The sequence below is a fragment of the Fusarium keratoplasticum genome, chromosome 1 (assembly GCF_025433545.1).
Source record: "Fusarium keratoplasticum isolate Fu6.1 chromosome 1, whole genome shotgun sequence".
Lineage (NCBI taxonomy): Eukaryota > Fungi > Ascomycota > Sordariomycetes > Hypocreales > Nectriaceae > Fusarium > Fusarium keratoplasticum.
In genome coordinates this window covers 4,420,252-4,447,444 of record NC_070529.1, presented here as the reverse complement: position 1 = coordinate 4,447,444, position 27,193 = coordinate 4,420,252, and the positions used below count along the sequence as shown (strand labels likewise).

The following is a 27,193-nucleotide window of genomic DNA, read 5'->3' as shown; positions in this document are numbered from 1 at the left end:
GGAATAACAGCCGAAGATGACCATCATGTGGTTTGACTCTAGCATACGGAACCCCCACGAGCTGTAGTATCCTCAACGAGGCCCGTCGACCCCCCACGCCAGAACCGAGTAAACGGCAAGGAGGGTCCCACAAACTCCACAGCGGTTGTCTCATTTCCCCAGCTTCAGCTCCACAGGGCCGCATGGAGCATTGATCAGTCCGGGGATTTAAGGAAGAGGGGGTTGCAGCCGCCGCGGGCGATCATGACGCGTGAGTGGTGGAAAATGACAACGAGTCTCGGACAAGTATCCGTCAAACTTGTTTGGTAGTTGAGGTCTGAGCCACGCTACCCGGTCCGACAACTGCTAACCAATAGTGACCTCTAGCTTCGACAAGAGTTATATACAACAATTGCCGAACTCATATGATCGTTTCCGTTACCTAAATATTGCTCCGGCATGACGAGCTGATGCTCACGCCAGGATCCAGAGCTGTATGCAGTTGAAGCTGGCATCCCCCCAATTCGGGTCAGAGGGCGCATGTAGACAGTCTGCACCCCGCGCTTGCGGCCTTAGAAGTCTCGTGCCCTTTCTAATGCCGCTTCTCGTATTGGCGGTTGTGTACTCCGACTCCCGAGGACGATGACCCCCACGAAGTGTCTCCATCTCCATCTGTACGACATCCGAGATTGTCTTGTTTGCATTGAACTAGAGCCGTTGGCGTGGAATGGTGGTCCGTGGGTTGTCAGGTATCCTATCCTCGGGAACAGATGCTGCTTTGGCATTGTGCATGTAGCCTTTGTGTACCATCTCAAAGTCATGCTCTTTGTGCTGCCCCGCTCCGGCACCCGACCAGCTCCGGACCCGGCCCCACTCCGTACGGAGCGCCGGCCGGGAATAATTAAATAGTATCTATCTTAGCATCTTGCCATAATAGGAAATACCCACAGACGCACAGTGCTTCAACCAAGTACTCCCCCGCTCTCAAGCAAAGCGCAGCTATCGTCCAAGCTTCGCGCATCTTTAATGGGCAAGAGCAAGATTGCCGATAGCTCCAAGACAGAAAACGTCATCCGTGGGGTTATTACATCGACGCTGCGTCTTGCATTCAACAAACCTGCAAACCCTTTAAATTGAACTTGCATCACAGAGACAATGGCGACCGAAGCTGGATGGTCGTGGTCACCAAGACGTGCCATGGCTCAGCTTCACAATAACAATCTCGTGAGCGACGACAGCCCAGTTTTGACTGAGGCCTCCTCGTCACCTGTCGCATCCGCAGATAAGGAAAACGCTACCCCAGCCAAGAGCGCATCCAAGCCCAAGCCCAAGCCGAGGCCCAAGCCCGCTACAACGGCATCGAAGAAGCGCAAGTCGGACGCCGGCGAGGAAGACTTCAAGGAGAAGCTCTTCCCCGATGATGTGGAGGACATTGACGACTATGACCCCCGGCTCGACGTCATCACCGACACGTGCAATGCGGTCCGTCGCAAGATCCGCAACTGGACCGAATCGGGCGCGCAAAAGGTCGGCGAGTTCCAAAGGACTATCGGCGTCAGCAGCAAGGCCTATCTCTCCTTCATGAACCGCACCGGCACCTGGGACGGCGACGGCTGCGACACTTACCACAAGGCGCATCGCTTCTTCAAGAAGCGCGAGCTCCAGGGTCTTCCTCTCAAGGCCCCCAAGTCCAAGAAGCCCAAGACGGCCGCATCTGCAAAGGCAGCAGCCGAGATCCTCGACGTGAGCGGCGTTGACGAGCTTTACGGCGAGGAGACGGGTAGCGTGCCCGTCTTTGACACATGCGAAGAGATACGCAAAAAGATCCGCCACGTCCTGGCCCGCGATGGCATCACGCAGGCTGCCTTTATCCGCGAGATCAATAAGAACCTGCCCGAGGGGCAAAGCGTCTCGGCGGCCAACATGCGATACTTTATGGGTCGCAAAGGTCCCCGCGACGGCAACACCAACATCACCTTCTACGCCGCCTACATCTTCTTCGAGAAGAAGCGCATCAAGGCCGGCAAGCCCAAGACGGACTTCCGAGAGGACATGGAGGCTGCGTGGGGACCATTGGGCTTTGACAGAGAACACGGAGCCAACACGCATTACATTTGCTCGGTCGACAGTGTGCTCGCCATTAACAAGTATGGGCAGATCAAAAGCTACTGACGGGGATCGGGTTGTTTCTTGTTTTTTTGTTTGTGCTTCCATGTCTAGGGGGGAAATATGGACAGGGCGTCATGTGGGCAATATATATGGCAATGGTATTGGATATCCGATCTTGGTCAGCAGGTGGCCTACTTCTCCATCTCCTTTTCGTCCTCTGGAATGCGCTCCCGTCTTGTGTCACCGTTTCACCCCCGAAGAAATGACCCCCTAGCGCATGTGATGGGGCCTATCAATGTGCCAATCCACGTCTGTCCGTAACCGTGGTGCGAAATGCCGCGCAACGAGCCTGCGGAGGGGGTAAGAAATACACCAGACACCAGAATACAAGGAGAGTTACCTGGCTCCTCATAAGTATTATGAATAAATGCATGTAAAATATACTATGAGAATGAAAATAGATATCGTAATAAAGGCAATGCTTTAGAGCCTTTTTTTTTTATTCTTATTATCATCTTTAGGCGAGAATCAGCTAACGGCAGGTACCTGCGAGCAAAGCTGTATTTGCGGAGGCAAAAAAACTGACAGGTCTCAGATTGGCCGCCGATCATGGGACGGTGTGAGTTGATGGTAGGCCATATAAAACAAGAGACAGCCAGTCGGGCTCTTGGCGGCGGTACTCGTTATTTTCTCCGATTCACATAACCAGATGTGATTGAAAAGGGGCTGTGCTGGGGTTGTATCTTTGTGACAACAGGGCAACAGGTATATATAACTATTCGGGGCACGACTCTCTTCGATATTCACAACCTCCCGCACCCTTCATCCCTATTCTTTCTCCGCCGACTTCGAGTATATAACCGACAGCCGATCCAACACCATGTGCAGTGAAGCGGTTGCCCAGTGCCCAGTCTGCTTCAGCAGCGTCACCCTCCTATGGAAATACTGCATGCCCTACCTCAAGACCAGCCTCGAAGTCTGCCGGCAGGATGAGGGCTTGACTCCCCCGGCAGCCTGGTTTTCACCACAACATCAACTAAAGCGGAGTGCAGTCCAGGGGCTCGGCGCGGCAGAATGTCCCAACGCTGCCTGTCCGAGCAAGATTCCACCGATGAAGGAGGGTTGAGGATAAGAAGAAGCAGTAGGGTGGGAACGGCTTGGTTATGGGAGTCGAGGAGTCATGATTGAATCGTATCATCAGGAAAATGACTGTCTGGCTGGATAATGGTGTTTATGGAATTTACTCTTCAACTCTTCTCATCTCGAGCTTCACGTGGTTATAAGTCGATTGTGAAGAATGATCTAGCACATACGACCACAGCTCGGAGAGAACACGGGATCCCGTCTGCTCTCCCATAGTTAATCTCCGAAGCGCCGGACTAGTAGTTGGGTCGGTGACGACCAGCGAATCCCTGGTGTTGTATGTTTTTTGCAATTTCGTGTGATTTTTTTGCTGGTCAAGATGTCAAAGCATGGTGTTGAAGGCTAGCCGGTACAGCTCAGCTCTGATTGGCCAATCCAACTTTTGCTCGCATAAAAATTGTGAGCCTGTTTTTTTTTTTTTTTTTTTCTCGCTCTGTGCCAAAAAGGAAGGTTGGCCAACAACAACGACAATGACAACGACAGCACAATAACATATCCAAACCGCAAAAAGAAAGTCTTGATGAGACTGGGACTCGAACCCAGGAGGATTGCTCCATCAGGAATCTTAGGTTGTTAAGGTGACCTTAACCTGACGCCATAACCAACTCGGCCATCTCACCGGAGGATCTCGGGGGATCCGCTTGATGGTGGGAGGCCGAGCCCAAGCGTTCCATAAGGGCCGAGAGTTCTATTGCTAGAGAGGTTGGGGGCATTTCTTTGTATTTTCGGGTTACTCTGCTGGTATAGGAGTTGTGGTTGTTGACCTGATCATGTATTCGAGGTTGGACTTGAAAAGCTTATTGATCAACACGTTCGGACAAGCCGATCGCCGACAGTACAACTACACACACACAAAATAGAGACATACAAATACAGTTGACTATAACAGACGTGAGCTGAAAAGACAATGAGCTGAAACACAACATGATCCAGGCAGTCAATCTGAAATCCGGATTGTCACAGAGGATCGTGCAGGGTAGCACGCTGCGGAAGGATCAAGGCCATGTCTGGTCGCATGCCGATCATTTCAGCCGCGGCACCAACACGAAAAGCAAAACCAACAACACGAGACGAGACGAGACAAGCACTGTACAAACATCCATAACGAATCTTCAACATGTACTCAATACAATGTCTCTACCCTCTTCTCGAGAACAGTCTTCCATCTCCGAATCCTTCCATCAATGACATCAACACGCCCGGCTTCATCGGTCGGCTGTGGCGCTCACTGGAAGCCCCGGAGAAGACCTGCCAACGACCCCTGACTCGTCCCCTGCGCTGAGGCCTTTTTAGCGTCCCTCGTACCTGGCCCCAGAGCGCTGCTGCGCGAAATAATACCTCGACGTGGTTGGGCCGTCGAGGCTCCCCAATTCCAATCCCGCGCCCCGGGTAGATCGGCGCTTTCTTTTCATGGTAGGCATTGTTTTGTTGTCACGACCTCATCTCCCGGCAGCTCCAACTTTTTTCTTCCTTTTCTTTCCTCCTCTTCAACCTCCTTTCTCCTTTCTTCTTCGCCCTTGTCTTCCGTCGGCGATTCTCTCTCTGGTCTGGTTCATTCTTGGTTCACCCGTTCAAAGTACCACCACAACAATCATGCACGCGTCCAAGATCCTCGCCTCGGTTGGCCTCGTGGCTTCTGCCTCTGCCTCGGTCGTCCGCTACGCCAATGTCAACCAACAGCGCGACGTTGTCATCGAGAAGAGAGCCGACCAGACGGCCGCCTGGGTTTCCGTCGATGATGAGGCTCAGCCAGCCACCACTTACACGCCCTCCATGACCGTGGTCGACGGCGTCACCTCCATCGTCGATGGTGCTCCCCATGACCTGACCGCCACCGTCTACACCTCGACTCACTACGGCGAGATTTACACTAGCACCGGCGAGCCTCCTAATCCCACCGCCTCTGGCAAGCATGGCGAGGGTGCCTTCACCCGCTGCCACAACAAGGACGGCAGCAATGCTCCCTTCTGCTCTCCCTACGAAAACAGCACCCTGACCACTGGCAAGACCTACTTTGGTGAGTAACCGCAGCTTCAATCACCGCCCAATCCAACCGCTAACACTCTCGCAGTCACCTGGGACCCCGACTACTTCGAGGACAAGAACGCCGACAACACCACCGCCGCCATGATGGTCTTTGCCCGCCTCGACATCTACAACACCACCAGCGAAGAGTTCCAGAAGGAGGGCGACGACTTCGACCAGGTCCCTGCTGCCTTCGGTTTCTGGCCCTTCAACGTCAAGGACTCGTACCGTAAGTTCGGCGGTGACCACAACATTTCCATCACCCTTTACAGCCAGCGCAACCACACCGCCGAGAAGAAGAAGGCCTCGACCATCTACCTCAACGTCGCCGCCCCCCAGCTTCCTGCCCACAAGGAACCCAAGGTTCCCCACGGCCAGACTCTCGTCATCGCCCTGCCCGTCGTCCTGGGTTCCATTGCTCTCCTCCTGGTCGGCGTGTGCCTCTGGAACCGCAAGACCCGCCGCATTGGACTCGGCAACATCATGAGCCGCGGCCGCCACGGATACACCGGCCGTGCTGAGCGCCGCCTGTTTGGTCGCAAGGACAACGGCATCCAGCTCGACACCCGTGACATGCCACCCCCTGGCGAGTACCGTGATGCCCCCGAGCACCGCCGCCGTGACAGCGACGGCCTCGGCAGCCTCGCTGGCAGCCCTGTTGATCCCTCGTTCGCCCAGCAGGGTACCACTGGTGGCCGCAACACCTTCCGTGATGAGATGAGGAGACAGGACCAGGAGAGGAGCCGTTAAGAAAGAGAAGGAACTCGAGTGTGTATGGGGTGTCATATGAGCCAGCCTGTCCGTGACAGTGGAGTCATTTGACGTGTAAAATCTACATCAAGGATGCATCTGGATGACGGCGAGCGGGAGTAATGATAAATGACGTATGATGAGACTTAATATGAACGCCTTGTCCATCAACCCATTACTATGCATAGCCTTCCCCTGGCTGCCTTGACAGCACCGTGAAGACGAAACAAAAAAGAGAACCGATCCCGTGAATCATGGCAAATGCCATGATAGGATCACATACGCCGGGTCTCATGGGTATTCCGAATCCCTCCCAAAGCAAAACCCCATCCGTCCCCAGCAGATTGTATCATAGCCATGGCAACAAAACCAACTCCGTAAGACCAAGAAAAACCAGATGAACCCATGCGCCGCTCTATTCCTTGACCCGTTTGATATCGCCATTATCCCGTTCTTCGCCTTCATAACGCCGCTTCACTGGTTCAGATGGTGTTGGCACCAGTACCGGCGCTGGCACCGGCATCGGCACCGGCGTTGTAACTGGTGCTGGTGTTGTTTGTTGTGACATGAGTTCGTAACCGGCGCAGAGATCCAGCTGCGTCTCGCCCTCCTGCAAGGGTCTCAGTAGCTCGGCCGGAATTGCCGTGGCGAGCTGACACTTGATCTCGCATGGTTGATATGTGTCGGTAGTCCATGCATCGTCGGCATAGTTCTTGGCCTCGGCAATGGTATATCCCGTGCTGAAGCCCTCGTGATACGCATCTGGCAGAATCACTATGGTCTCGCCAGGGCGCTGGTCAACGATGCGAAAGGGGATGCCCAGTTTTTCGAGCTTCTGAGGGAAAAAGAATTCAGCCCGGTGGCGCATAAACTGCGAGCATTTGCCTTTTCGGCCGAGAGCTTCCTCGGCCACGTCGACTGCCGTGGACGGAACCACGATCCAGATCTTGCGGCCCTTGTAGAGATGGTTCAGAGAGACGAGTCGGAAGTCCTCGGCATGAATCTGGAAGCTCGCTCCGAAATGCGGACCTGATTCGTACACATAAGGCGTGTGAATCCCAGGGATAATGGCTCTTGTGTTCTCCAGCTTGTCTCCTTTGAGAGGATGTATGGGGCTCTTTTCTGGAACACCCGCTTGCCTTCGTTGCTCGGTGGTCCATGCAGGAACATCGACCCGATAACGAACATTGCGGATCTGCTTGTGGTCATTCTTGCGGAACATCTTTCTCAGCTGGTCAATGGCGTCCAGAGCACTGGCGGTACATTCTGGACCCGTCACGCCGGAAGAAAAGGTGCCCTCAGAAGGGACAGTGTCGACTCGCCAGAAGCTGTTCTTCTTGATCTGGGTGGGCCGGTAGGCATTTGCTGCAACTTTTTGGGAATTCTTTTCTGGAAGCTCCTCATGCAGCTCCTGCGGGAGGATCACTTTGAAACAGCCATCTTCATCGGCCCCGAGATGTCTGGCAGAGGCAAGAATGGCGGGAAAGTCGTTCCATTGGTCGATGGTTGGCTTGAGCCGCAGCACACTGTGGCCTTGAGGTCCGTCATAGTCGTGGTCGATTGGACAATCAATGGGCCCTGGTTCACTAAGGGTCGAGCTCGCATCCCAACTATCTGCTGGCAGCTGAGGGTTTGAAGAGGCAGACGGAGTTTCGCGAGTCGCAGGCGGATCATTTGAGGCGATTTCTGGTAGCCGAGGCTCTTGAACCGCGGGCGCGATGTCCTGCTGGGCAGATTGCGTCGGTTCGATGACGTCTGGGAGCAAACTGGCGGGGATTGAACCCTGCTCACTCGGGAGCCAGGGACCGTAAAGAGGCTCGAGTGGAAGCTGATGATGCACGATAGGCTCGTGAGAATGAAAAGGAGGAGTCGCCGCCTCATGCGACGGTGGTTGGACCTCCATTGAAGCCGGGGGAGGGCCCGTTGCGCAGTTGCGACAGGCCAGCGGTGAGGTTTTGCGGACGGTGAAGTTGAGAGAGGGCGGGAAGGTGAGGGATGATGGAGGGCAGTCGCCACCTAAGACACAGGACACAGGCCAGAGCTGCAAAGTTAAAATAGCAAGGGATGCAGTATGCGCATCCTCGACGGCAGAAAGCGCCGCAGACGACGACGACGGCCGGGCGACGATAGAGGCGATCCTCAAGGGCGCAAAGGGCGAGCAGCTTTTTTTGTGCGCAACTCCAACCCTTGAGCAAGAGGAAAAATGAGGCTAGAGAAAGAGTCTCCGTGTGAGGAGCGAAAAAAAGACACTAACGAAAGCCTAGCGGGGAGTGCAGGAGTGCAGGTACTATACTCTCTGGGTTGGGAGCGCCTTCCGCCACACACACCCGACCCGACGCATGTCTCTGGCTGCCCGCGCTGACACTCACTGACAATGGGACAGAGCCGCAGAAGGCGCAGCCCGTCAGCCAACCCGTGGAAGGAAGGAAGGAGGGCCCAGCCGGGAGGTGCTCCAGGCGAACAATTGGGTGGAAGCGGGGAGACCTCCTTCCTCAGTGGAAGCTCCTGCGTGTACGTACTGTGTTCTAGCGGAAGGCCACCTGCAAGGGCCCCTGACTAGCGCGGGGCAACACGGAAGAAAAAAAAGAAGAGAATGTGACCAAGGAGGGAGATGGGAACCAAACGTGAGAGGAGGGCGACTAGACTGCGATTACCAGGGAGTGGAAATGCTCTGGAAAATGTATTAGTGAACTGAAGGCCGTCTCTCATCGGTGCCAACCCCTTTAATGGACTCAACCGGTGACGCCGCCCACGGTCAGAGTTTTTCCTGCCAAATGGTAAACGCCGCCGGCTGCGATCGCGGCCTTGAGAGGCGGACAAAATCAAGGCGGCAGTGGAGAGACACCCGTGGCTAAAAATGGTCATGGCCAGAAGAGATCGGCGCCAAGACCCTGTCTGTTCCCCATCTTATACCCGCGCTACCACCTTGACAAGGATCTTGAACGTTGTTTATCAATCGGGATGCATCTTCTTTGACGGCAGATTGCCTTGTAAGCCACGTCGCGGTGCGGCTGCTACGTGAGATGTGACAAGCATCGGCTAACTACTTTTCTTCTACAGCCAGCCTACAACCCATCTCTTTGTCTAGAGCGGAAAAGCGCATGTTATCCCGTGTTGTTGCAAGCATTGTACAAGACAGTACCTGCCGCAAGGCTTTCGGCGCTTGGTAGATTTGCAATGCAAGGCACGAATCATCAGTAGGAACTCAGCAAGATTTGAATTCTCGCCCAAAGAACCTGGAGCCTCTAATGGCATTGAAATTGTTACCTAGAGACATGATGGCAACCTCAAAGTTGTTGTTTCGTCCTTTCCCGCGCATCCGTCAGCTCGTACCAAGATCCCTCTGCGTGTTTTCCCGAATCGTTACATGTAATGCCCTCAAGATGAAATAAGTCCCCTGCTTAAGAAATTCTAAACCAGAAACCCATGGTTACTGGAGCTCGCCCAATTTGCTTCCTGAACCGTCGCCAAGTAGATCCTGCAGCAGTCTCGCTTTTTGTGCATTGGTGCGTCGACCCAAAGCCGGAGGGTGGAAGATGAAAGGCAGACGGGGGCGGTTTGAATACCGTCAGGCTCAGTCTGAAATAGCCTTATTCCATAGGGCTTGTGTGCGCCTATCTTGGATGCCTTTGGCTGTTTTTGCCTTGCACTCGAGGATAACAAACTCCTCGATTTCCATAACCGCCTCAAGTGCCTTCACCGGTTCGAGTTTCTGAAAAAGGCTTACATATTTTGCTGCCTTATGATCCACTTCATTCTCGCCGAAAGCCGAACTTCTACCCTCCATGAGGTGACCAAAGCCTTTGTCGATGAGTTTATGTGCCTCCGGGTCTTTCTCAAACATCTGGTTATCCAAGCCATCATCCCAAGCTGCCTGGACGAAGTCACTGGGGCTTACGACACCTAGTAGACGACAAGCGCGCTGTGGGAACTGGAAAATATTGTAGTGATTGGCCGACCATTCAGTCTCGAAGCTCCCATCCTGGAGGCGGTGATAGAGCATGTCCATGTAGGTGATATCGTCAATCGCTTCGTCATTGGCTGCTTGGCAAATCTCCCAAGCACGGATATCCAAGTGATACCTGGGCTCAAGATTGTTATCAAGCAACTTGCGAAGTTTGACGAGAGCCTTGCACCAGCCGACAGACTTGGGACTGGCTGAGGATTCCAGGTAGTTGACAATGTTGACCAGTCTCTCCCGAGCGCTCGAATAATGTGTGAGACCTGAGTCCTGGGCGAGGTCAGTGACTTGTGGAAGACCGTCGTCTCCAATCTTGAGTCGCTTTCCCCGTTCAAGAACGATAGCGCCAGACGCGACAAGGCCGTTGATATGCTTTTGCATTTCGTCGGTGGTGGCCAACTTCCGCTTCTCTTTGGCGCTCATCTTCTCGATTGTGCGCTGCACGAGGCGAACGCTCCAGGTTGTTGACTGATTGGGGTGCTCAGGAATGTCGTGAAGTTGGGCGGGTCAGGGGTGGGAAGGCTTGAGAGTTAGTGGTATAGCGCTGCCATGTGTCGAGAGTGCGTGCCTACCAGACAGATCCTATGGATCAGAGACGGCAAAGAGACCGACGAGGTGAGAAATGGGCGCTCAGGTCGAGAGGTCGGGACATCTGGAAGAGAGGAGGTAAATCTGCGCGGAGGGTCGTGCGGCTGGCGTTGTGTTGGGGAGAGAGGGAAGCCTGGCTCTAGTAGAAGAAGGAAGAGAAATAGAGCAAGAGAAAGAAGCCGATTTAAAAAGAGGGGAAAGAGGGAAGACATGAGAATGAGGTGGAAGATGGGTGAGCCCGGAGGCAGTGATTCACTGATGTCGATATCCGCCAGAGGCGAACACTGGCCACCAGTGCCGGGTGGAGTTGACTGATAGTGACTTCACCGCGCACTACCAAGTGCGCAGTTTGTTTCTTTTCTAATCGGATTCGACTGTCGGTCAAATTATAGATCGATAGAAGACATGGGGCTTTGAAAGGGGTCATGGCATAGCGTGCTAGCAAGCTGACAAGCACAGAGTCCCTTGGAGCCTGGTATAGGTAATAAATGGATTGATTTACATTCTACTTTTCCTTGTCAAGGTAAACTAGTCTAATGAGTGGCTATGATTAAAGTGACTGTGGACATTGGACAAGACAATCATGGTTTAGGTCGATGCCTGTCGCAATCGATGAGCTGTAATAGCCTTGCGCTCCAGGATCACAAAAGCATCGTGGTCTCTCCATCCTTTCAGTGCCTTGATCACATCAAGGTCGAGAAAGCGACGGAGGTGCCGCTCGGGCTCGGTCGACGATCCTAGGAAGCCTCGTCGTTGGCCGTCACGGAGCGCTGACCAGGCCTCATTGATGCGTCGGTATACTTTAATGTTCTTGTCCAGAACCATCTCTGCTAGGCCATCGTCCCATAAATTGTTATCGATATCGTCAGGGGTGGAGATGCCCACTAGATCGCATGCGTGCTCCGGGAAATCGTGAGCCATTTCATTGATCCGTTTCAGTCGATCGGCATCTAATTTCTTGGCCTCGAGAAGCTCAAGAAGACTCTCCAAGAGCTCAAGGCTTTGCATTGTGAATTTATGGGCATCCATGGCTATATTCCACGCTATAATGTCGACATCCCCTTCGCGGGAAACACCCTGATCCCTCAACTGGCAAAGGGCCTTCCGGGCACTGTTCCAATCCACAGACTGAGGGGCGACGGGCGATTCGAGGAACTGGATGATGTTATCCAATCTCTGCTGCTCCGGATTTTCTTGACCTTTGTCTTTAGGTCGACGTCACTTACAATGGGAAGGCCGTCCTTGTCAAGCGTGAGCTCATGACCCTGACCGACCGTCAAAGCACCGGAGCGGACGAGCTCATCTAAACGAGAGCTGAGGGGATTTTGAGAATCAAGGTCGATACCAATGGGGCCCATCGAGGTTTCTGATGACGACATGTTGCAATCGAGACGTCGAGTGTTTGTTTGGTTGAAAGACGGTATGGTTGACGGATGTCTTGAGAAAGAAGGGCAGCTGGCTACCCGACGTGAGTCTCGATGAAAGAGAAATTGACGTACTGGGAAGACAAATAAACGACGGCTTTAGTGACCTTTTAGTTTGAAAGTCTCTGCCTTGTGGAAGAGCAGAGTGTTTAAGTATGGCGCAGCCGGGAGTCTATTCTGGGACAAAGACTCTGGGTGGATATGTTCTCGCCGAGGTAGGAGAACAGAGAAATATGTTCTTACGTTTTCACTCGAGATATAATTCCAGCACATTGTTTTAGAAAGCACATATTGTTTAGAGCCCAAAACTATTCATGTACCTGCCGACCCTGACGGTCAAGTCAAGACGCCCGTGCCTACCCATCAGTCCGTCGTCGTCGTCGTCGCCGTCATGGCCGTCGCCGTCGCCGTAGTCGCCATAGTCGCCATAGTCACCATATTCGCCATAGTAATCGTGGTTATCGTGGCCGTCATGGTCGTTATACTTATCGTAGTCGTCGTAGTCGTCGTAGTCGTCGTGGTCGTCATGGTCGCCGTGCTCGTCTCCAGTCAGACGCCGCCATTGACCTCGAAATTTGACCCCAAAAAGAACCCAGTGAGTAATGTTCTTTCCATTCCGACCACCCGCCGCCGCCGCCGGCCCCTTTTCCTAGTAGATGTCATGTTCTTTATTCGGAGTCGACGTCAAAGTCGACGTCGAAGTCGTCGTCCTTATTGACTCCCGGCGACGGAGCTCGGCGGCCGCGGCGGACCTCCCTGACCCTCTCCTGTAGAGACTGGAAAGCTTGGTGATCCATGTCGTTTCTTGGGTCCTTGGATTTGAAAGTCATCACCAGCCCAGAAAAGCATTGCACCGCCAGCGCTCCAAGGCGGCCTGCGTCGTCAGGCCGAGCCTTGGCGCGACGATGGAGTTCGAAAATCTTGTTGACGGAAAGAAAAATGCCGAGGTGGTTGTCTTCCAGTATGACCATCAACCTGGCGCCTTCGTCGTAGTCGCACTCACGACCACGACGGCGACTGGCGACGCCAAGCATTCGCGCAACAAGCTGAGGCAGGATGCCTGGAAACTCGACGTCCTTGATGTGACCGGGGGAGTCGCTTAGGCCTCGAACAAGATCCATAAAGGCCTGAAAGTCGTCCACGACGACCTTTTGGATGCATTCGATGCGATCCAAGACCTACTCGTGATAGAAGCGACGGCCATGCATGCCGTCGACGGCGACGAACTCCAGCTCGACCCAAAGCGCACTCCATTCTTGCGACCGGTCGAAAAGGTTGGTTTTGATATGGTCAAAGATCTGACTGATCCTCTGCCTCGAAATGGTGGGAATTGGCCCGTCGGCCCCCCTGACGTTGCCCCTGGAGTCCACGCGAAGGCAGGTGCCACGGGGGACCTTGATTTCACCCGCCATGACCAATTGACGGAGCTGGTCTTCGATATGGCGGCACAGCTTCATGGAAAGCCGATCCCGACGACTGGAGTCCGTCATTGTCGACGGCGTCTTTGAAGTTGAGAAGAGAGACGTGATGTTGGAGTTGAGGGGCGGGGAGTCGAGGTGGTGAAGGCGATGAGAGGTGAAGAGGAAAGGAGGAAAAGAAAGAAGAGAAGAAATTGAGAATTGAGATGGTATATATAGACGAATCTGAACGACTGTGATTCATCCTCTCGTCGGGGTGACTATGATTCACTGCCTGGATGGTGGTGCCTGGCAAGAAAGGGGATTTCACGTAGGAGTACATAACTGGAAGTTAGAGGAGGCAATTTTGCCAAACTCGGGCTCCAGTATGCTAGATGATAGCAAAACATATCTATTCAAGGAGTTCCTAAAAATGAGGTGCACTGGAGTTTAATCTCACTTTGAAATGTGCTTGGCTGCAGTGGAAGCATCGCGTTGGAAATCGAATTGTAAATATTCAATAAACACTGTCTCGATTAAACACACATCTCCTCTATATTTCAGCAAAAGAACGCCTTTCCATGGATGAAACCTAGAATCAACTCAACAACCCAATCACGCAGACTTTTTCGCCTTCTTGGCCTTTTTCCTCTTATCACCAAATGCCTCCTCATACACCTCGCTCGCCGTCTGCCCAACCTTGCGCTTCTGCTTGGCCGCCTTGACGCTGACCACGGGATTCGACTTGCCCTGCTTGGTCGCGCTCCGAACCTGCTTTTCCGCCTCTTCCCACGCCGGAGCGTCGCCATCGATCTCGTATCTATGAACTGTTAGTTACGAATGTTCCACTGCCCACTATAGGATAGAACTCACTGGTCAAGGGGCAAAGAGTCAATAAGCTCTCTTTGCTTCTTCTTGAGCTCTCTCAACGCCTCATCGCCACCCTCCTCCAGCTCATCGTCGAGCGTGGTAGCCAAGGGCACGAATCGGTCATCAACAATCTCGTCGTCGTGAGCTCCGCTGGCATTCTCACGAGTCACACCAAGGCGCTCGGCCTTGGGGAGCTCGGCATCAACGGCCTCCGAGACAAGGGTTGCAAAGTGTGCCGTCACCTTGCGCAGGATCTTGATGAACATTGCAAGGAGCTGAGACGAAGGCAGGGAGAGCTCTTGAGACACGACATCGACGTCCTTGTGCTGCAGACCAATAGCGAGCAGAATGCACTGCTGAACGCCCGTCAACTTGATATCAGACTTGAGGCGGCCGGTAAAGTAGAGGTTGGCGATGGTCGGGATCAGATCAAGCACAACGTGGTAGTCGAGCATGTTGTTGGCGTACGACTCGAGTCGCTTCAGATCGAAAGGACTCAAGAACCTGTCGAGCTCCACCTTGGTAAGAGGCTGGATCTCTGTCGAGTCCAGCTTGGCACCAGCATTGGCAGACTCGTCAATGCTGAGAGCACTGATGGCAGGGAATGAGCCGAACTGGTATGAGAGCAGAGACAGGAATCGCTTGTGGAAATCCCGGGAGAAGGCACCGAGCCAGCTGCGGTCATCACTGTTCTCAAGCGGTCGCAGCATAACGCAAGTGTGCTCTCCAGTAAGGTCGTTGGCGGTCTGGCGGAGGTACACGGGAGAGAAAGATGCCCGCTTCCAAAACTTGTGCAGAGGAGGTGTCAAGCCGTAGCTGACACCGATGTAGTCAAGCCTCTCGGGCTTCTTCTCCGCGAGCTTGGAGAACAGAGGAGGCATCTTGTTAATATCCCTCACTTTGATATCGTCGTCAAGCAGAGATGCATTGGCCAGATCCGCATCGGTAACTCGAGTCATGGCATCCTCCATGGCCTGGTCCTCATCCTCGGACAGGTTGGCGAACCGGCCTTCATAATAATCGGTAAGGAGCTCCAGCGCCTTGGTACCGTATCCCATAGAGACATACTCGGGGTTCGTGGCAATGCGAACAACTCGAGCACCAGACAGAGAAGCAAAGTCCTCGTCTTGGAACTGCTGGCTGACCAACCAGGGGATGAGATCACCGTTTGGCCGTTGTCCTCGGCTTAGACTGTTGAGAACACTCTGTCTGCTAATCTTTCCTTCCAGTGACACTTGAATCACGCAAAGCGGCTCTGGCAATCTTGTGCTATCCTCGGAGACAGGGGGAACAAGAACGAACAACTCATGGGCGGGTGCATCACTCATGAGCTGCAGGTCATCTGGAGAGTTTTTGTAGTGGCTTGCAACGTACAGAGCAACCATCTGCTGCAAGAACTTCTCTGATACGGGGTGGAAAGAAAACAGGGTATCTCGGTTGACGTTCAGGAGCTGACATTGTGTGGGATCGGGGCAGCCGTTGATGTTGGACTTTGCCTTGGGCAGGGTGGCATCGAGGCAGAGCAGGGTGTTGAGCCACTTCTCGACGGCATCTCCTTGGGCGTATCGAATGGGCTCGGAGAGGGTGATCTCTCGCAACTTTCGGCCAGCCTGGAACTCCTCCTTTGAGGCCCTGCCAGTTGAGCGATCCGCAAGCTCAGTACCCTCGCCGGTCGAGGAGGCAGAGCGCGACTGTTCCCTGAGCTGCTTGATCAGCTTCAGAGACAGAGATCGACCAGTTCCTTCGTAACCGTTGATGGTGGACGCCATAAACACCAGGTAAGGGCCCATCAGCTTTCGCACAAGCGGCAGAGGAATAGCGGCAGCCTCATCAATAACCACAAGCTCAGCCTGTCCTAGCACGTGGGCGTCCTGAGGTCGGATGTACTGGATCGTCTGTCGGTGTTGTCGGTGGATGTTGACTCGAACAATAGCCTTGTTGAAATCGGGGTTGGTGCTCTGGATGATGGAGTAGTCGGCGTGGTCAGCGTATCCCAAGGCATCGAAACCCTTGAAAACAAACTCGAAGAGGGTCTTCAAGTTCTCGGGCGAGGGAGAGGTAATGAAGATGTTGCTATATCCGTACGCGACAGCGGCCGCGACAGCAACACCAAGAGCAGCAGACTTTCCTCGACCTCGAGCTGCAGTCAGGGCAACGGTGCTTCGCAGCGTCTTCTCGGCGATCGCATCTGTGAAAGTGATGAGGGCCTTAGCCTGGTCCAGGGTCCTGGCAAGGGAGATGAGAGATCCCACAGGCTGTCGGTCCTCATTCTGCTCCTTCACGGCCTCGAGCTCAGCCTGCGACTCAGACTTGGGCTGGTCTAGGTCAGCAGGAGGAAGAGCCTTCACACCCTTGCCACCGGAAATGGGAAGCACGTTCATCTCATCGTCGATGACCAGACACGAGTTGCAGCCGCCCAGCGAAAGGATGAAGCGCTCGTTGAATCGCGCAACCACGTCGTCGTGCGCCTCGGTCCTGTACCGCGAGTGGACGTCCATGGACAAGTTGTAGAGCTGCTTCAAGCTGTTCATTCCCTTGAGCAGCAGAATAACCATACCACCGCCCTCGACAGTCTCGATCGTTCGCGCAAGGGTATTGGGTGTGATGGCCTCAAAGTCCTGCAGAATGCACATGCCAAAGGTCTGACCCAGAATCTTGTCCGTCTCCTTGTAGTAGGTGTATCGGATGTTGTGCAGCGACACAAACAGCTCGAAGGGGTCCTCCTGGTTCGCCTCGCGGATACCTCGCTTGATCTCCTTCTTGATCTTTGTCTCGCGCTTCTTTCGGTGACTGTTGTCCTCGCGTTAGCTCGTCGCATTGGGCTGAGGGACCATGGGAGCATACCTGGTGAAGCCAAGAAGCTTGTGCTTGTACGCCCACAGGACCGAATTGTTCTGGTTCGGCGTGGCCTGCGACGCCTGGGCCATGATATAATGTAGGTTCACGATAATGTCCTTGGACTTGTCTCCGACCACTACGAAGAAGCTTCTCTTCTTCTCCTGCACTCCATTCTTGATGAGCGCCTGGATGCGCGAGTCTCTATATTCTCACCGTCAGCATACATGATTAGCAGACCCAGCAGTCAGTCGACTTACACAACTTTGCGCGCCATGGTTGCTGGATTTTCCACAGGCCAATCGCTTTGAAAATACGCTGGCGCATATGCGATCTCGTCTCGAGGTGGGACTGGGTCAAAAATCCAAAATTTTGGCGGTCGGGGACTTTCTGCCGGGCGGTGAGCGCGGTGAGAATCTCAAAGTGGGGGTCTCACCGACGGTGCCCCTTGACCGAATGCTCACCTGCCGCTCACCTCGGTGGACTATTGAAGTTCAACCACATCCGCAACGCCGATGATTGGCTTTGGTCGTGGCTTTGTATTTGACTTTGAAATTGAATTCAGGTGTTGTACTATTCAAGATTTTTCCTTTGTATACTCATACAAGACCATAGAAGCCATGGTTTTCGATCACACTGACTTGCGGTTAAGGACTTCTGGAAATATTTCACGAGGATCAAACTTGAACAAGAAGAAAGAGAGTGAATTTTACAGCTAGTTATACAGTATTGTCTTGTTTGGGAGACTGCAGTCACCATGTGGAAACGGCTCAGCTCTTTTGCAATGATGATTGTTACCTGCGCGAGTCTATAGTAAGATGAAAAGCCTCACAGCGCACTGCCACAGTTCCACAAAGACAATTCATCACCTTCCATGCCCAGACACCACGAATGAATAACCCCTTCGAATGCTCATGTGTGTGTGTGTGAGAGAAAAGGAAATGGCAGTCGAGCAAGGGGTGGGGGAGCATAAAAACACAGTCCTCTAAGTTCGGTCCAACTTGCGGCGCAGGACTCGCGTCCGCTTCATGAGCTTCTTGTACTTCTTCTTCTTCATCTTGAGTTTTCGTTGCCGCTTGACGCTGATGGCGTGCATGTCGCGGCGGCCCTGGGCCTCGTCAAACTTGAGCTGGCGGAGGGCGAGTCGCTCGAGGAAGCTCCGGGGCTGGGCGTCCTGCATGATTCGGGGGCTGTGGGCCATGATGCGGATCTGGCCATCGGGGTCGGTCGATTCCTCAATGGTGAAGAGGGCCTTGTAGACGCGGTGCTGGGGAACGTCCTCGGCGGCCTCAGCCTCGGCGACTGCACCGTCCGTCTCAGCAGCGGACTGCGGTTGGGGCAGCGGTGGCGGTCGGAAGGGGAGGAACTCGCCCGACATGGTGTCGATCTGGAGGTACATGCTCGACTCGCTGCCGTCGGCGTTCTTGATATCAACCTTGTGCATGGAATCCTGTCCCTCCTGTCCGATGGTCATCTGGGCCATGGGGCCTTCCAGCTGGTCGATAGTGTCGGAAAGAGTCGACATGGTGTCGGACATCTTGTTGTTCCTGGTTCGGGAGGTGAAAATGGAAGCAAAGTGCTCATCGGTCACGGCTCGGGGCATCGTTTGTGTGACCGAGATGGGCCTATGTAGCGAGAAGAAACTTGATAGACCGAGAGCTTGTCCATAGTTAGCAAATGCCACACTAAAATCCGCCATTGAGACACCTGAAGACCTACCTTCTTGCGACATGTGGTGCGTGTTGGGGACGCTGGGCAACTTCTTGACAGAAGCCGCTCGTTCGGAGGCATCCTTGCTGCTCTTGCGTTTCCGCTTCTCGGTGCCAGACTTGGGGCTCGCGGTCGAGGCGGGGACAGACTGGCCAGCCGAGATTTCGCTGGAGCCGTTATCGGATCTCGAGGGCTTGGAGGAGGAGCATCGTCGCTGCTGGTTGCGAAGAAAGACGGGGATGGCCTTGGGAGCCGAGGAGGCGAGGGCAGAGATGACGCCGGTCTGAGGGGCGGAGGAGATGGCGGAGGAGGCGACACGCCGCACCGAGGAGGGCAACATGGCTGTTACCGCGGCGCAGGCAGTCCGCAGAGGTTGTCGATGGAGGAGAGAGGGTGTTTTGGAGGTCGTGACGACTTCCTGATGGTGTCGGTTGTATCTTCAAAATCCGGATTTGGCCGCTCGGAAAAGGCTGCGCTCGCTGTGATGGGTGAGTGGACGTGAGTGGACGGGGAGTGGCGCTAAACTGCTTGTGGCCTAAGGCAGCAAGCGATAACGGGACTGGCAACTGAGGTCTCCCAACCGCTGCACCTTGATTGATCACGGGGCTTCTCCGCAGCTGAACTGAAGCAAGGCAATAAGTGACTCAAAAAGGCGGGATAGGAGCTAATGGCCGTTGATTTGGCCTCTGTGATCCTATTTTGGTCACTTTGGCATGATTTCATGAGCGCATTAATGTTATTGTTGCCGCAATGGCTGAGCACATCATGAGGAGAGATATCGTCGTTGCGCCATGAGGCTTAGCGGCTCATCCCGCACTCGTAAGATAAGTCGGACGAGACATGGTAGATCCAACTAGTGGACTTTGAATTGCTTACTGTACAATGATGGATTTGGTCTATCAGAAACATGGTCTGAGTCTTCAAGATGCGATGCTCGCTCTCCCTTTCTTTCCTTTCCCTTCCTATCCTTTCCTGGTGGCCTTTTATCCCGAAATCAACCGAAACAGATGCGATGCGATCTTGTGTGAGAACCTGACGCGAACATGAACACTTCTATGTCTATGTTTCGAAGTAAACAGCAAAGGTGCTTTCGAAATATGGCTGATTACCGGTTGTTGATCCAGCTCAGGTAGGAGTTCCAACCGATCGACACGATATTGGCAAAGAAGACTCGGTGCTGGAGGGGGATGAAGGAGAAGTTGATGACCTGGACGAAAGGCCAGAGCATCCAGTTAGCCTTGAGCGCCGGCCACCAGGTGGTCTCGACTCGTTGCTTGGGGCTGTTGCCTTCCATGGTGGCCATGCTGCCAAGGAAGACGCCGATCATGACGGGTGCGAAGAGAAGCTGATCGCAAGCCACACGGGCGAGAGTTTCAACCTTCTTGTTGCGCGCGTTGACATTGCGAGCGAGGAAACCAAACCAGGTTGTCGCAACAGGGCCAAAGACGACTATCAAGAGTTAATGGATGATTCGAATTGAGTAGACTATCATTGGAGATACTCACAGCCACCGTACAGGGCCATGCGGCCTGTTCGAACCAAGTCATGCTTCTCGACGCCCTTCTTCTCGACGAGCTGCTGAGCCGTGATATCACCAGTAGCAAAGAGCACCGCAGTGGTGACGCTCTGAGTGAGCAGCGGGCGAGCGGCCAGCCGGGCGTTGTACCTGAGCGATCCAGGGTCAGCACGGACGTTGCGACAGATGATGGGACGTGCCTGAGTGAAGCATTCTAGAAGACGTACCAACGAATGAAAGAAGCCATTGCGACGGTGGATTTGACTCTCTGGACGAATCGAGGAACGAAGAATGGATATGCTTTGGATCTTGGCCAAAGTTTAAAATTCACTCAAAAATCCTTTTCGCTTTGGCTTTTTGGGAGAGAGAAAGAGACCGGCAGGGCGCGCGCCTCTAGGATTCCCCAACTCCGAGCCTTTTGGTTAATGTACGCCACAACGTTGGGCGAGAGACGCGTCTATGCGACGATTGGCGAGAGGACGTGAGGCTGCTGCAGGTAAGGTAGTCAGGCGGGAAATACCCCAACTCGCGGAGGAAAGGAAACAACGGTAGGTATCAAGAGAAGAAATTGGAGAAGGGAAGATGGCGTTTCTTTTTTTGTCGAGGTTGATTACGCGGTACCGTTGTTTTGCAAAGGTGGAAGAAAAAAAAAGTACGATTCAGGTACCGGAGCGGCAAACAGCTACAGCACAAGTATCATGACGTAGCGACGTCGGCGTTTGATAGGAGTCGACCTGAGGTGGCCTTGGTTTCCTGTCTAGGGGCTCCAGAGTTTTTGTGTTTCCTGCTGAGCACTATCCTCACCACCAAGAGATCCGCCCGGTTAAACTCGCCATCTCGGTTTAATGCACACCGATGTCCGATTACGAAGATGGCGTCTGGTGCTTTTATGAGTTTACTGAGAGATGAGGTGCACGTTTGCTGCATGGCCATGCCTCATCAATGGAATGAATGGGATGGGATGGGATGCGGAGTTTCCTGGCTTGGATAGCGGGCTTTCTCTACTCCAGGCAGCTAGGATTTCGACCTGGACTAGCGGGCTTGCGAAGAAGAAAAGAAAAGTCGATCCGTTCTCGTGAGCCTGTGAGATTGAATCTACTGTGGAGTTTCAAGTCTGGCCAAGGGGGCGAGACCAATGAGGACGGTTGCTTTGCTGTGATGGGCGTCTTCTCCGCACATTGCAACTGCATAGAAATGGATCTAGTGTTGGTTATCAGGCGCTCCCATCGCTTGACGCCGGGACTTCGGCGTGTTCCTAGACTCCGGGATGCATCAATATCTAGAGCACCTCGGCACGCGTGAGCAGTTGGCGTTTCTCCCTCTACCATCACTGATGGCGATACCAGCTAAGCCAAGATGAAGCATTGCAAATTGCCTCAGGGCAGCTAACCAGTGTTGGCCAAACTCCCAATGCAACTAGCAACTGAGACAATTTCCCAAATGGGAGCTAGACGCGGCAGCGAGACGGATATATGCATCTTCACTCTTCACTTACGACGTCCAATATCTTCTCTCCCGAAACATCATTCTCGTCAATGGGGGCACAACGTCTGATGAAGCTTATCTCGTTGACCCCGGCGAACAAGGACCCTGCGTTACCCCACGTGTGGTCGGGCCAATTTCTCACCGAGGACCCTGAAGCATCACCGTGCTCATGAGGATGAATAGATGCAGAAGATCAAGGTAGGATTTGGTTGACGGGAAAAAGAGTTGAAATAATGGATATCTACCCAAGAAATCATCTCATTTGCTCCTCTACCGAATCAGTCAAAACCCCAAACAACCGAAGGCTTCACCATTGGTCAGACCACCCATGATGATATGTAGCCGCCCTACTAACCAGGGTCTGATCACGAATGCCTCACACCAGCCACCGCGTTCGCGCAACATGACCCTCTGTTAAACCCCGTGCAAGCCAGCTCCTCGATCTCAACTCTGAGCGCACATACCGAACCAAAAAATGCCCAGCACCGCCCCCTCAGAGGCCGACTCGACGGTGGCTCACCACCAGCCGCCACGCTCGCACAGGACGTTCCGTCTCATCACCATCGCCTCATTTCTCCCCGCGTTTCCCCTCTGCCTGGCCCACGGCATCCTCTCGCACAACCCCGTTCCCGCGGTCGGCCTCGTTCCTCTTGCGTTTTCTGCTAGTGGCGGTGTGTTTCTGCTTCGTCGACGCGATGATTATACTGGACTTGCCCTGAGGCTGTCGCACCCTGTGCTGGTCTTTGTTTGCGACGTGATACTCTCTGCTGCCTTTATGGTCGTTTTGGTCTTCACATGGATCTCAAAGGGTGACTCGGCTTCGCTGAGTATGCTGGCTGCCTATGCAACTATTCCTCTCCTGGTCAACTTGTAGGCTGTTCCTCAATCCGTCTCCAAATGAAGCATACTAATTACATGCCCAGTCTCATCCACCTCCTTCTTGCCCTGGAAGCTTTCTACACAGGCCTCGCTATCCACAGCCTCGTCCAATGGCTCGCCTGGAGAACACTCCCGCCCGACTGCCCCAACTGCAACCACCGGCTCCGACCAGATTTCCCCGAACTGCCCTGGCTGGAGCGTATCCGACAGCAGCGACATGGGGAGTATGCCACCTTGTTTGTCGACGAAGAGCATCGGTATCATGACGAAGAGGATGAGCAGGCTCTGGACCGTGCTGCTGAGGAGGCGGCTGAGGCTGAGGCTGAGGCTGCAGCCGCCAATGTTGTACCAGAGGCTGTTGAGGTGAGGAGGAAGAACAGCCGCAAGAGCAGGACGACTACGCCACCGTCTCGAGAGGAGCCTGTGTCTCCATGGGGCTCATAGCTGGACGGCTGCTAGGATAAGATACTAAGGAGGTGGAGAACATGGCTTTGGGGGGGAGCGTTGTGACGACGTGACTGGTTTCATTATCTACATACCCATTTGCGCGGGCAGAATGCTATAGTGATGGTATCTTGGGATTACATAATAGAAATACAGCTCAATTCAATCCTAACCTTAAAAGTGCTCCTTCCAGAAACGGAACTCGACGTCCTTGACCGTAGCAGACTTGCAAGCAGTCTTGATATCACGAGCTGGATACAGTTAGTATGAGGCAGAGACATGGCTAGGGGGGGAGGGAACTAACCTGCTGAAGAAGGACCGCAGAAGTAAACACCAACAGTCGTCCGCATGTGACTCTCAAGGCCGTTGATATACGTCCGGTCCAGGATGCCGTTACGCATGGTGGCAAAGAGGCGCTTAAAGTCGGGTCGGCCAAAGTTGGTGCGTGACTGCAGCTCCGTCAGGGGATCCGTCTGGGCGCCAACACTGTTGAGCACAATGTTCTGGGCTGTATCGATATCGAGCTTCTGGGTGAGGTAGGTGTGGATCTTGAGGAACTCGACGCCTGTGCTGCCGGGAACGCGGGCGGCCTCAGTTGACTGCTCCTCGAGCGAAGACAGAAGAGTCTGGAACCACTCGAAAGAGCCAGTATCCTTGCAAACCCAGATGAACTCGACTCGGCGGAGACGGCGGGGAGGGTTGGGAGAGTTGCGCAGGTGCCAGATGTTCTTGAGGATAGCCGCCCAGGGGGTGACACCAATACCAGTACCGATGAGGACGGCGATTTCGTTCTCAAAGACGTCCTCAGCGGGCGCACCGTAGGGTCCATCGACACGGAGAGCGGGCATCTGGTCGCCGTTCTGAAGAGCGACCTCGTACATGCCCATCGGGTCGACATCATCGTAGAGCTTGGCCTGAGCAGCACCAGCACCAAGAGCATCACCCAATTCGCGGGTAAAGTCTCCAACCTGACGGACGTGAATCGACACATAGGGGTCGAAGGGGCACGAAGTGATGGTGAACGGGTGCCACTGATACTTGGAGAGAGAAGGAACCTGGATGAAGAGCCACTGGCCGGCCTTGTACTTGAACGAAGGCTTGTGGAACTGAATCTCAACCACATCGTAGGGGTGTCGGACGACTCGAGTGATCTTGGTCTCACGGCGGGCTCGGACCTCGCGCCAGAGACGCTCGATCAGGTAGAAACCGCCGGTCCAGAGCTCCCATCGCCATCCCAGGTAACCGATGCAGTGGGCCCAGAACTCATCGCCAGCAAAAGGAGAGATGGCCTCGGGAGTATCTCGCACGAAGCATCCCACGGTATGAGTGTAGAGACCAAGGAAAAACGGGATAAAAAGATGGTGAGTGTACCAGAAAGTCTCAAAGGATTGTTGACGAATACGGGCGTGGGCGGTCGTGTACATGAGAAGCATGCAGAGAAGCATGACATGACCGGTGATGCCACCAGCCTGGGCATAGTGAATCTGAAGGGCGGTAACGGGTCGGATCTGGGTCAATTCGACGTTGTAGAAGTTGACATAGTGAGCGCCGGTGTGGAGGGTGGTGAAGAGGAGGATGGAGTATGCGAGCTGGCGATGCATCCACAGGTTCTCGTCGAGAGGGATGAATCGAATCTTGGGTCGAACCCATCGCATAATAGTTCTGCAGACCGGGAGAAGGATCAACATGCAGTCGACGCTCAGAACGAGACCGGCGCCACGGGAGATCCAGACTGAGAACTTGAGTGTGTTGAGACCCGCAAGTCGGGCATCAGCATACTGCTTCCACCTGAAGTGATGGTTAGCGATGAAGGCGGTTTTCCAGAAACATAGACTCACCATCCATAGGCAAAGATGCCCCAGTGAAAGGTCCAGAAGAGGAAGTGAAAGAACAGCTTGGTGGGCGTGAACTGCTTCCGTATTAATTCGCCATAGCCGAGTTGTGCGCCCATCTTGGCGGTTGGTGTGTCGGATTGTGTGAGGATGAGAGGTTGAAAGAGTCCAAGTCGACCGGCGACAAGACTCAGAGAGTGCCAAGAGGCGAAGCAGAGTAATGCTTCAGAAAACTTCCAAGCGGCTGATCAGATAAACCGCCTTGTGATGCCGAGTTGGTTGACACAATCCCAATTACATCCACGTCAACCCTGCTTTACCAGCTTAGGATAACGAAACCAAACCAACGATCGAAAGGAATTAATAAAAAAGAAAGTTTAGACTGATCCAGCAGCGAATGGAAGCGAAGGTAGTGGCTGAGCGGCCGACGAAGGGAATGATCCTGTGGACTCGGGGGAGCGAGGAGTCGACGACAGCGAGACGGCGGAAGAAGAGATGAGAGCAGCGAGAATCCGGGGGAAGAACCAAGTTGATAAACGAGGCCAGAGAAGGCGACCCTAGCAAAGGACGAGGATATTCGGGGCCAAGATCGACAGAGCAAGGAGTCGAGTCGGAAAAGGGAGAGGCGCGATCCGGATTCTGGTGCGACTCTGGCTCTCTCGATAGCGCAGACTTCCCAATCACCGGCGTCGTTTTTTCCTTTGCAAGATGGTATTAGGCTGTACGGGAAAGGGGAATGCCGAGAAGTGCCCTGGTAGACGGTTGTCGAGGGCGAGTTGAAACGTCAGAGAAGGGCCCAGTACAAAGATCCAAATCGTAGCGGGTTTCGTCGAGTTGGGTTTGAGACGCCGGGCGTGAGAGGGCGCTTTGACGATGGGTGGTGTTTCGCGGGGGGGGACCAAGGTGGAGTTTTGAACTGTCGCAGCAGAGCGTCAAAGGGACAGACCTCTCTGGGGGAGGGGGGAGGAATTAATCGGATAGAAAAGATCAAAAGGGAAGAAAATGGGGACCAAACTGTTTTTGTCCTCATCGTTGACAGACAGAGAGGATCGGTCCATGACCATGGTGCCAACCCATCATGGGATTCCACGAGGTGGCAGCAGCCCCATCCACCCTCATCCATGGGATGGCAAAAGAATTGGTTGCATATCGCATCGCGGGCGCCTATTAGAGGCCTGGGCATCCGTCCTCTGCGCCCTCTGACTGGCCGAGTATATTTGGAACACTCGATCTGAGGAGCATCCAGCCACTGAAGAGCCCTGGAGTCGAGCGTCGGGTCCCCCTGGACTTGTGATTGCCCTGGGCATGGGCTCGTCCCCGGGCGCTTAGAGACCCGAGACGTAGCCAACGGCGAGCCTCCGTCTCCCTGCCCAGCCGTGCCAGCCTCCCCCGACTGGGTCTAGTCGACCCCTGCTCCCGTCTGCATAGGGCTTGGCAAGATGCACTGTGACGGCGCTAGTTACACGCTTGGCCTGCTGAAGCTGGCTAACCGAGTCCCTGTGTGACCCGTACCGAGTTTTTTTCTACTCAACGCGGCGAAGTCATGGATGGAAAGAGGTTACCGGTACCGGTTCCTTGGGAGAGGGACGGGCATGATCTGCAAGTTGAACCGGATTGCCGTCATCATGTTGGCCCGACGAGCTGGAAACTCGATTTGTTGTTGGTTGTTCTGCCCTACGTTATCTCTAAGAAGCAACGCAATCTAACGTAGTTAGAGCCCAGCCACTAGAGAGTGACTGTCAGCATGGCGGCAACTCATCACAGCCAAGATGAGTGTGCATCAATTCCAAGGAACCCATCGTGTAGCGATTCCAAGAGGAATCGAATGACTGTCATCCGATCAATAACGTCCATCCATGCTGCACATCTCTCGTCTCCCTCACATTAGACTCACCAACCTGCTAGGCCATGGTCTCTTGTCACCGTCGCAGGTTGTCCCCGTTGGTTGATCCACAAGGGCTGCCAGACCGCTTTCCTCGTCGTCGCATTGAACCGAGCGTCTCAACTGTTGACCCCTGGTTTGGCATCCAATCCAATCCAACCCAAGCTATCACTAAGGACAGTTGGATGTTATCATGTGATGATTTTTCAGCTTTCTTTTCTTTCACACTGCGTGTGACTAGACACCCTCGCTGTGATAAAGGAGAGGCGATCGTATGACTCGTGGTATACGCGCTGAGGTGTTAGACGAAGGATTTAGAAAACATAGCCTTGGTCTCTTTTCGAGTGTAGCCGCATAGACGGGC

At 53.9% G+C, this 27,193-nt stretch overlaps 10 protein-coding genes across 10 annotated transcripts; 3 read left to right on the top strand and 7 right to left on the bottom strand.

The window, feature by feature from the left end:
- Nucleotides 1–1,134: 1,134 nt before the first annotated feature.
- NCS57_00132200 (uncharacterized protein) lies at nucleotides 1,135–2,151 on the top strand (the record flags this gene model as incomplete). Its single annotated transcript, XM_053051390.1, has 1 exon — nucleotides 1,135–2,151. One exon carries the CDS (start codon nucleotides 1,135–1,137, stop codon nucleotides 2,149–2,151), a length of 1,017 nt encoding a protein of 338 aa, XP_052919905.1.
- Nucleotides 2,152–4,641: 2,490 nt separating this feature from the next.
- Nucleotides 4,642–6,006, top strand: NCS57_00132100 (uncharacterized protein; the record flags this gene model as incomplete). The annotated part of the gene is made up of 2 exons (XM_053051389.1): nucleotides 4,642–5,248; nucleotides 5,303–6,006. 2 exons carry the CDS (start codon nucleotides 4,642–4,644, stop codon nucleotides 6,004–6,006), a joined length of 1,311 nt encoding a protein of 436 aa, XP_052919904.1.
- A 415-nt stretch (nucleotides 6,007–6,421) lies between these two features.
- NCS57_00132000 (JmjC domain-containing protein) lies at nucleotides 6,422–7,909 on the bottom strand (the record flags this gene model as incomplete). The annotated part of the gene is made up of 1 exon (XM_053051388.1): nucleotides 6,422–7,909. The coding sequence occupies one exon, from the start codon at nucleotides 7,907–7,909 to the stop codon at nucleotides 6,422–6,424; it is 1,488 nt and encodes a 495-aa protein (XP_052919903.1).
- Nucleotides 7,910–9,580: 1,671 nt separating this feature from the next.
- On the bottom strand, nucleotides 9,581–10,390 carry NCS57_00131900 (uncharacterized protein; the record flags this gene model as incomplete). Its single annotated transcript, XM_053051387.1, has 1 exon — nucleotides 9,581–10,390. One exon carries the CDS (start codon nucleotides 10,388–10,390, stop codon nucleotides 9,581–9,583), a length of 810 nt encoding a protein of 269 aa, XP_052919902.1.
- A 753-nt stretch (nucleotides 10,391–11,143) lies between these two features.
- NCS57_00131800 (uncharacterized protein) lies at nucleotides 11,144–11,934 on the bottom strand (the record flags this gene model as incomplete). Its single annotated transcript, XM_053051386.1, has 2 exons — nucleotides 11,144–11,710; nucleotides 11,782–11,934. 2 exons carry the CDS (start codon nucleotides 11,932–11,934, stop codon nucleotides 11,144–11,146), a joined length of 720 nt encoding a protein of 239 aa, XP_052919901.1.
- Nucleotides 11,935–13,991: 2,057 nt separating this feature from the next.
- Nucleotides 13,992–17,358, bottom strand: NCS57_00131700 (RNA cytidine acetyltransferase; the record flags this gene model as incomplete). The annotated part of the gene is made up of 4 exons (XM_053051385.1): nucleotides 13,992–14,196; nucleotides 14,250–17,036; nucleotides 17,091–17,285; nucleotides 17,342–17,358. The coding sequence occupies 4 exons, from the start codon at nucleotides 17,356–17,358 to the stop codon at nucleotides 13,992–13,994; spliced, it is 3,204 nt and encodes a 1,067-aa protein (XP_052919900.1).
- A 708-nt stretch (nucleotides 17,359–18,066) lies between these two features.
- NCS57_00131600 (DUF1713 domain-containing protein) lies at nucleotides 18,067–19,131 on the bottom strand (the record flags this gene model as incomplete). Its single annotated transcript, XM_053051384.1, has 2 exons — nucleotides 18,067–18,740; nucleotides 18,801–19,131. The coding sequence occupies 2 exons, from the start codon at nucleotides 19,129–19,131 to the stop codon at nucleotides 18,067–18,069; spliced, it is 1,005 nt and encodes a 334-aa protein (XP_052919899.1).
- A 765-nt stretch (nucleotides 19,132–19,896) lies between these two features.
- On the bottom strand, nucleotides 19,897–20,554 carry NCS57_00131500 (uncharacterized protein; the record flags this gene model as incomplete). The annotated part of the gene is made up of 3 exons (XM_053051383.1): nucleotides 19,897–20,240; nucleotides 20,297–20,457; nucleotides 20,535–20,554. The coding sequence occupies 3 exons, from the start codon at nucleotides 20,552–20,554 to the stop codon at nucleotides 19,897–19,899; spliced, it is 525 nt and encodes a 174-aa protein (XP_052919898.1).
- Nucleotides 20,555–22,267: 1,713 nt separating this feature from the next.
- On the top strand, nucleotides 22,268–23,115 carry NCS57_00131400 (uncharacterized protein; the record flags this gene model as incomplete). The annotated part of the gene is made up of 2 exons (XM_053051382.1): nucleotides 22,268–22,662; nucleotides 22,716–23,115. 2 exons carry the CDS (start codon nucleotides 22,268–22,270, stop codon nucleotides 23,113–23,115), a joined length of 795 nt encoding a protein of 264 aa, XP_052919897.1.
- A 174-nt stretch (nucleotides 23,116–23,289) lies between these two features.
- NCS57_00131300 (FAD-binding FR-type domain-containing protein) lies at nucleotides 23,290–25,066 on the bottom strand (the record flags this gene model as incomplete). Its single annotated transcript, XM_053051381.1, has 3 exons — nucleotides 23,290–23,366; nucleotides 23,420–24,903; nucleotides 24,954–25,066. 3 exons carry the CDS (start codon nucleotides 25,064–25,066, stop codon nucleotides 23,290–23,292), a joined length of 1,674 nt encoding a protein of 557 aa, XP_052919896.1.
- Between the last annotated feature and the right edge of the window lie 2,127 nt (nucleotides 25,067–27,193).